At 32.5% G+C, this 8,932-nt stretch overlaps 1 protein-coding gene across 1 annotated transcript; it reads right to left on the bottom strand.

The window, feature by feature from the left end:
- Positions 1-3,201: 3,201 nt before the first annotated feature.
- On the bottom strand, positions 3,202-6,278 carry LOC7491769 (probable glutathione peroxidase 2). Its single transcript, XM_002310408.4, has 7 exons — positions 6,066-6,278; positions 5,466-5,542; positions 4,672-4,733; positions 4,446-4,564; positions 4,107-4,274; positions 3,978-4,018; positions 3,202-3,386 (listed from the first exon to the last, which is right to left on the bottom strand). Exons 1-6 carry the CDS (start codon positions 6,216-6,218, stop codon positions 3,986-3,988), a joined length of 612 nt encoding a protein of 203 aa, XP_002310444.2. The 5' UTR covers positions 6,219-6,278; the 3' UTR covers positions 3,202-3,386; positions 3,978-3,985.
- Positions 6,279-8,932: the final 2,654 nt, after the last annotated feature.

The following is an 8,932-nucleotide window of genomic DNA, read 5'->3' as shown; positions in this document are numbered from 1 at the left end:
CATGATGGATGCAACGAATGGGTTTTCTAGGATAAGATTGGTTACTGTTTCGGAATAGAAAACACAGGACAATGAAGACAGAGCCTAAACGCAATCTAGTTACAGAGCCTAAACGCAATCTAGTTTTCTTATTATTTTGCTCAACTTTGATGCTGAGGGAATCATCTGCCTCAATCAACAACAGTTTTCATTAACAAATTTTCACATGAATACCTCTTCTGAGTGTGGATACACCTTTCAAGAAACTTAAGCTTGTGAATTGATAAGTAGCTCCAAAGATCAGGAAAAACCCTACTCCTTAGACCCCCATATGCAACAGAGAGAACTTGGGATTTTTTGCATGGATCCCCTCTCAGGACAAAAAGGGATAATCCACAAGACAGCAATGAAGTCATTGTAGAATTCAGTTCTGCTGTCCCCTGGCTACAAAGGTTCCTCGTTTTGGAAGCAAGCAGCAGCAGCCTAATTTGAATCACCTCACAAGTGGTATTCCATTTTCATGAAATCCAGTCAGAATTTTCTTTGAATCAAGACACGCATTTATTTCTCCACTTGTTCATGCTCTCATCATCAATTTTAATAGACTTTTCAAAGATAAACGAGCAATTAGTTTCCTCTAAATTTGATTGTTTACGCGTTTAAGTTTCTGACAAGGAAGCAAGTTGACCCTTCAACTCAACCATGAAGATAAGCACTTCGAGACTTATCAAAAACAGAGAGAACACAATAATGAGGTTGGAGATGATTGGTGCCCAATAATTGTAAATGATTAAAGAACATTTTAGATGCTTAAACAAATCTCAAAGATGTTTAGTGGCTTACGACATCATTAACTGATTGATTAACTTAGGGTTAAAAAAAGAATTTGTCATATCCACTTGTAAGAATTTTAATAAATTTTTTTTTTGGCATGGATAACATTAAACGACAGGAAGATAGCATGCATGGACTCAATTTTTGTGTCATGTGTCATGGTTTAGACAATTATAGGCAGCAAAGAATAATGTCTTGAAATAGGGTGAGACAGATTTGGCTAGCAAAGACTAGCATATTATTATATCCCAAAGTAAAATTTTGGCAGCATCCATCTTTATTATTCCTCTGAAAACAAATTACACGATACAGCCTGATTTAGAAAATTCTATAATTTCTCACCTGTTTTTTTTCAAAATAAAAATCAATGAGTTGAGGGGTGAGTTTTGATCGGGTTTTATCCCGGATCGATCGGGGCACTCCTATTTTTTACTTCAACTTAAAACAGTCTAGGACTCATGTGAGTTAATTACTGAGTTGACTTGTGAAATTAGTTCAAGTTTTATAACTAAGATTTTTATTTAAGTTGAACCGGATGAGACTAAGAGATCATTTGAAACTACTTTCCAAATAGCGTTTCACTAAATTTTTAAGTTTTTTTTTGCTTAAAATTATTTTTATATATATATTTTGATTGTTTTAATGTGCTGATATAAAAAATATTTTAAAATATTTTCAAACAAAAAACACTTTAAAAAACAACTGCTACCTCATTTCTAAACACTACCCAAATCAAGTGCTTTATTGGATTGAAGTAGCCTCATGATTGGCAGTTCAAGCATAGGGATTAATATCTTAAGACTAACCAGCCATGGATCATGTCATCAGCAAATAACATGGAACAATCTTTGCTTACAATCAAATCATCCGATGTTTTGTTCTTGAACTAGACAACATGGAGTCATTAGGGTGTTTCGGATGATGAGAAAAGATGCATTCCGGATAGTGTAACATATACTGCATTGGTTCATGCTTATGGCGAGGCCAGGAATTGGGAAGTTGCTCATGTCTTATTGATAGAAATGTTAGGGTGAGGTTGGATTCCACATTTTCATGCATATACTTCGGTGGTTAAACTGATGAGAGAACATGAGTGAATGGATTTGTCTAATAAATTGAAAAGAAAGTTGGAATCACAGATATTGCTTAAGCATTGTAAAGCAGGGCAGAGTCTGCTGATGAAAAACTGAGATCAAAGCTTGAAAAAGGTTTCTACCCACCAATGTACTAAGGAATGCTTTTGAGCACGCATTTCAAAAGTATGGCAAATTCGAAATAGCTCGTTAATTGTTACAGAAGATGGACAGAGATCGCGAGCCTTCTAAGACAGAAATTAGTTCTTGATGAGCTTTGATCAACCAGTTACGTTTACTCCCCTGGTTTTTTATCAGCTATGATAAAGTATAAGCAGTAACTATGCATATGCTTTGGATAAACTTTCCAGTCCTGTGCCAGACCAAGAATCTCTACAAGAGTCATGGTGTTCGTCTTGGTTGCACACAGAGGACTTGACACTACTTTCAAGGCTTTCTGAATGAACCAGGTGATGATGATGCTATCTGGTCAATGTAATGGCAGAGTTACCTCCTGAGAAGCCCCGCACAAACAGAAAGCTATTGCCAAGATAATGGTTGGTCCACAGGAGAGAAGACACCAGAATTTGGGATGGCAAGGAACCCATCACTTGTAAAACATATTGATACTCGAGCTACTTGTAAAGTTGTGCAGCATCGATCTCCGTATTTTCGTCCCAGCATGATCTTTGCCTTACTAATTTTCTGTATGCTGCATAAGCTATAACTTAGTTGATTTGCTCGCTTCAAAGTGTTCGTATCTCCTGGATTAGTTAATGATGGTAAAAAAATTAACTGGGGAAGGCAGAAGAGTGAAATAAGGACAGTTTAGACCCTGAGCTAACTCTGTATTAGTGCCTTCATGTACTGATAACCATTGCTGTACTGAGATGTTATTTTTCCAGTCCTCACAAGTGATTTTCTTTTCATGCTCATGATCATCAAAACCATTAAAGCGATATCCACTAGTATTTCTCATAGTGGTTAAACCCAGCTCGGTTTGACAGGTTGATTCTAGAAACTTGTAACCCGATACCTGATCCAAACCAGGTTTCGAGTTGAACTAAAAAGGTCAGTGACTTGGTTAGGTAGTTGACATGGCCAAACCTGGTTGGTCGACTTAAAGGAATTTTTTTAAGGAGTGAAACGATGTTGTTTTGACGAAAATGATTGACTCATGTTTACCTAATGACCCGCGAGTTAACCAAGTGACCTAGGCTCTTTGTCTGACAACATGATACTGTTTCCCACTTAGTTCCATACAAGCACATCTTCATGAATATCAGTCAATGCCTGTCCGGCGCACAAGCACATATGAGAGAACTAAAATCATCTTTATTTTTTCCAGGCAATCATCCAAGTACAAGGTCCATCTTATCCATTATGAAAATAAATATTTCCAATGCTGATCAATAATACAAATTCATAAATCAAGTCCACGAGCACATAACATTCCACATTTCATGTACTTCAACAATATTCCCAGTAAATGCCAATTTCCTGCAAAATGAAGGTGAAGAAGATACAATCATATGACAGAATTTCATTAAAAAGATCAATACTTGGAACCAAAAGTAAATGAAATTCAGCCTAGGTGGCAGACATTTCCTTAAAAATATGTTTGAAAAGATGATTTCACCATGTTATCGTACATCTTAGAACTAAAATATTTCCTATCTTAAGCTTCTTTTCCAACTTTTACACACTGACTGACAGCATGTATTGCCCACTTTCAACTGCTAATTCAAAGGATATTAAGTGGATTTCTTCTCGAATGAGTTTTGCTACGTGAAAGAAAAGAGATCCTAGAAAGGAAGTGACCTTTTTATTTCGTATCGAAAATGAAATGAAAAGAAAACAAAGAAACAGAAAATTTATCTTAAGAGGACCTGGGTTGGACTAGATTGCTATACTGCCAAAACCTACCTATTTGTGATACCTGATTCGCTAATTTAATTAACAACTCCTACATGAATCAAATTTTCATAGCATATAGGGAGCGAATTTATCGTGGATTGAAATAAGAAAAGAGAAAATCCATGTTTGTGGGCAGCTGGAACACAAGTTGACTCTCTAGTTTAACCATCAAACCTTGGTCCTTAGGAAGATCCCAGCAGATTCTGAATGTCTTTCTGCAAAATGGAATAAAGAAATGTCAGATGAAGTTCGCAGAAGTCCTTGGACCCGAAAGTTGTAATAGGGGGAAAAAAGAGATCTGACCTCAATCTTAAGAGGTGATGTAGTAGGAGCATATCTCTCAACAACCTTTCCTTCTTTGTTTACCAAAAATTTGGTAAAGTTCCACTTGATGGCATCTCCAAAATACCCTCCTTTCTCTGATTTTAAGAACTTGTAGACAGGTGCTGTGTTCTTCCCATTCACATCAATCTATAACCAGATAGAGCATATTCAAAACATCTCCATATTCTATCAAATTGAAGAACTGATAAAACCTGGGTCCCTTTATTAGGAATATTTGCATCAGGGTGTTTAGAGCTGAGAAAACAGTGGCAATAATTTATCCTACTTTTTTCAAATCTTTCTTTCATTAAGCATTACCTTATCGAAGATTGGGAATTCAGCTTTGAAAATTGTGCATACAGTGTCCTGAATCTCTTCATTGCTTCCTGGTTCTTGTCCAGCAAACTGGTTGCAAGGAAATGCCAAGATCTCAAACCCTACCATGATCGTGCCAGCCGAGAAGTTAAAACCTCAAATCTATAGAGATATTGTAATCAAACGTCTCAAAAATAGGGATGTTGCTCTATGAGAATGAGTGACCAACCTTGGTTTTTGTACTTTTCATACAAAACATTCAATTCCTTGTAGTTTGAATGTGTGAGGCCACTGCAGAATAAAAAATAAGATTCAATAACAGTCAAAAGGCTCATTTGAACAATTTAAATTTATCTGCAAAAGTAAATTTAATTCATACAAGTCATATGACTAACAAAAGTACAAGAAGAAAGTTTTCAGTTAAAATATTGATGATCATGAAGAATTCCAAAGTTTTGACAGAAATAAGCATGCAACTTACCAATGATAAAAAGAGGCTTCAGCCTAAAAGAAAAGGCTATGCTATATGAAGATCCCAATCAGGTATACATCAAATGTTGAAGTGAAACTCATTTTCCAAATATTGGTCAGCAACAGCCCTCGATGCTGCAGAGCTGGGAATTTCTGAACAAGCACTTTTCCCTCATACATGTATGATAAGTTCCTATATATCTATATAATCCTAGATCATCTGCCCTAGAGACTACATACTGCTGATTATAATCATAGATGATTAGATTCTTTGCATTCAGAAAATGTTCTATCACAGATAAAAATACGATTACGATTCTAAGACCTTCAACAAGTGGAAAATTTTTACACATGCTATGAAGACAACAGGTATTTTGGTGCCAACCTTGCTGTCAGAGAAAGAATATTAGGTATCCCAATAGACATTTACATGTCAATGGTAGTTGACAAACTGGACTAGTTTGCCCAAAACTGGTGAGATGCTGATAGAGAACTAATTCAGGAAACCAGAAAGCCAGAATGCCAGACACGAAAGAGATCATGATAGATTACCATTTGGAAGCAACATTCACGATAAGGAGCACCTTCCCACTGTATTCACTTAGACTCGTATCGTTTCCATGGATATCCTGCAACACAGCAAGAAACGTTATATAAATCTGGGATTCCTCAACTTCAAGAAACATAATTGATGTTGCCATCTAAACAACCTCTAATCTGCAAATCACAATTCCATATTACCCTAACTACACCATGGCTCAGTTATCTAAAAAGAAGGAGCAATAATTAAAATAAAATACACAGAGGACTTGGAATTAGAGTATCACTATCCATTTGAATATGATATCATCAGCCTTGCTCATAGACATAGCCTGGACTGGAAATAACTCAAGTCAAATGTCCGTATCTGAATCCTGGACTACAAAACTCTATTTGAAGGGCCCCATACCAATGATGTTCAGCAAGATTAAGAACCAACAAATATTCAATAAAAGTCAAAAGCTCAAGCAATGAATTAACACACAGAACATCAACAAATCCATAACAAAACAATAAGAGTTTAAAGCTTTGTCCTCTGTTCTCTACTTTTTCCCGTTTCCTCACCAACCACACAGCAAACAATGAAAAAGAAGGAAGAAGATTGAACATTACCTTGACAGTGAAGTCATAGATGGACTTGGGACTTTCTTCAGCCATTTTTCTTGAAGGAAGAAGAGAGGGGTAGCTGTAAAGGGCCAAGATTGCAAAACCAAGAAAAACAAGAGAGATGGAGTTGGTGAAATGCATCGTATAGAATGCCAACATATATATATATAAAAAAAATCCTTTTCTTGAAAGACTTGATGGTGAAATCTTGAACTGTTATGCGTAACGTTGACAAATCTTTGAAGTATTAGAGTGTGAACTGAATCTTTTTGATTTGTAGTATTTAAGAAGGATGGTGGGCATGCAGATATATAGGACTGTGGCTAGGTGGGACTATCCGACTATATTAATGTTCTAGTCGTACATATACATGGGGCTCGATTTAGTGCTTAAACTTAATATTATAATTATAAATAAAGCTAAAATACGTGGAGTTTTTGTTGTTTACAAAAATACCGTTCACTCTTTCATAATAATTTATTGTAAATTATAATAGTATAATTTAAAATTAAAATTAATTTAATCATTGAATTTTATTTTTGTATAATTGAGGTTTTTTTAGACGAAGTTAGAGTTCAATTGCATATTATTTTGTAAGGGGATTGAATTGAAAAAAAAAACTTAAGTGAAAAAGACAGGTAACATAAATAATTTCTATTAAAAATTTATTTGAGTCCCTCATATTTTTTAAGTATTAGGTAAACGGTCCCTTGAACTTTATAAAATTTAATTTTGACAGCAAATTTTATTTTACTTATTTTAAGTTCTTTTTTTATTGTTGAAAGAGAGGGAAGAGGTCATTGGTGAATCCAGCCACCAAAATAGTTGTTTTTGTATCAAATGGTTTCATATGATGACGAGAGTTATTAAATTTGTTTTTTTTTAATATTGTTTTCTTATAATACTTTTCATATGTGTAGCTTTGCATTTTTTTTATTCAATAAATTTTATTTATGTCGGTTTCTATTACAAATTTTATGTGTTTTTCTATTACTCGTGCTGCGATGTTAAATATTTTGATCTTTATTTGTCGCTTGATTTTTTTTATAGCATCTCAGCTTTAGATTGATGTTTTATTTTGCGATCATATATATTTATTTTATTGTGTAGTTAAATAAAAAATAGTTTTTTTAAAAAAATTTATAATCCTAGTGCAGTCCATAACCCGGTTCACAGTTTTGACATATTAGCCCGAGTTACTCGGTTTATAGGTTTAACGAGTTCACTCACTAGCTGGATATATTTTTTTGGTTTTTGGCATATTAGTTGTTTTTTCTCAATTTTTTTTATTCAGTGTTGGATTGATTGAGAAATAAACTGCATGATATATTTACTTTTACTTTTTTTAGGGTTATTACTGTCCCAAATAAATTTTTATTTTGAGGTTGATATTCAATTCTGTGACCATATATTTTTATCATATAATTTAAAAAAATATTTTATAATTTTTTTTTATTAAACTCAATGAAATCCATGACACAATTTGCTTGAGGATTAGAACCGATCTAATACATCACTGTCTTAGTAGTTTTTGTGAAAAAATTTGTTATTTTAAAGTTTTTTTAAAAATTAAGTTATTTTTTTACCGGTTGTTGAGATTACATTTTAATCTATAAAATTAATTAATTTAATTTAAACTAATTCTAATACGGTTTAATTTTAAACATGAGTCAAGTATATAACTAAATTTTAAAAATCAAGTATAATGACAAAATCAAAGAATTCTTCGCGCTCTTACCTATTGTTTTTTCATTTTGAAAAATTTGTGTACCTGCAATAAAGTGCGGTTAAATTTGATAGAAGGATCCAATCCAGACATGTGAGAAACCGCTTAGGATCTAATTGAAAATGGGTATATAAGTTAGGGGTTAAATTGAGTTTTTTCCACAAAAACATTACATCATTGCATATAGGAGTTGAGAGGGGACTTTTAAGTAGCAAATAAAAATACAGTTGAAATCATATTTTTTAAAATTTATTTTTTTATTTTTTTAATATGCTAATATTAAAAATAATTTTTAAAATATATCTAATAAAAAAAACATTTTAAAAAATAATTAATACTCCATTTCAAACACTTTTTTGGATGATTTCTTGTGCTTTCATGTGTTTTTTGTTATACTAATGTTAAATTTATTTAGTTTTAGGGATATGTACTTTAAAAAATAATTAATCTTGTAATGAATTTATTTCATTTTAAATTATAAAAAACAAGAAGAGACGTAGTTTATATTGCAACTATTTTAATCTATTATGCCATTAAACATTACCTTTAAAAGATGGTTAAATTCTACAATTTGCCATGGAAGTTTCTTTTTTTCCTACTATTGTCCCTCGAAAAGGGAGTCATTAGCAGGCAGGACCTCGAGGTTGAAAATTGGATTTGATAGGTAACAAATTGAAAATGATGGATAACAAATTTGCTTCCTAATGTTTTTTTAAAATGTTTTTTATTTTAAAAATATTAAAATATTTTTTTATATAATATTATTATATAAAAAACTTTTGAAAAACACAAAAAAATATTAATTTAATAATTTTTTTATAAAAGAATATTTTTAAAATACACCTACAAACAAATTCAAATTCAAAATCATTTTTAAACACACCACAGTTGTTTTATTGGTGGTGAGGTAAGACTACAAAGAGTATTGAAAAACAATTTTCACCGTTATCAGTTTTCTAAATTGTACTATTTTCTAGATTAAAAATAATTTAAAAAACATTTTAAAAAATAAATTTAACATAACAAAAAAAAAAAAAGTAAATAAAATCTAACTCTTGAGGTCATGCTTGTCTAACTGGCCCCTAAGCTAAAGTAAGTAATAAGATCCTCACCATAAGCATCAATAAAGTTAGGTTTAGAATCGATT

The sequence above is a fragment of the Populus trichocarpa genome, chromosome 7, assembly GCF_000002775.5.
Source record: "Populus trichocarpa isolate Nisqually-1 chromosome 7, P.trichocarpa_v4.1, whole genome shotgun sequence".
Lineage (NCBI taxonomy): Eukaryota > Viridiplantae > Streptophyta > Magnoliopsida > Malpighiales > Salicaceae > Populus > Populus trichocarpa.
The sequence above is the reverse complement of the archived record's forward strand: the minus strand, read 5'-3'. Positions and strand labels throughout refer to the sequence as shown.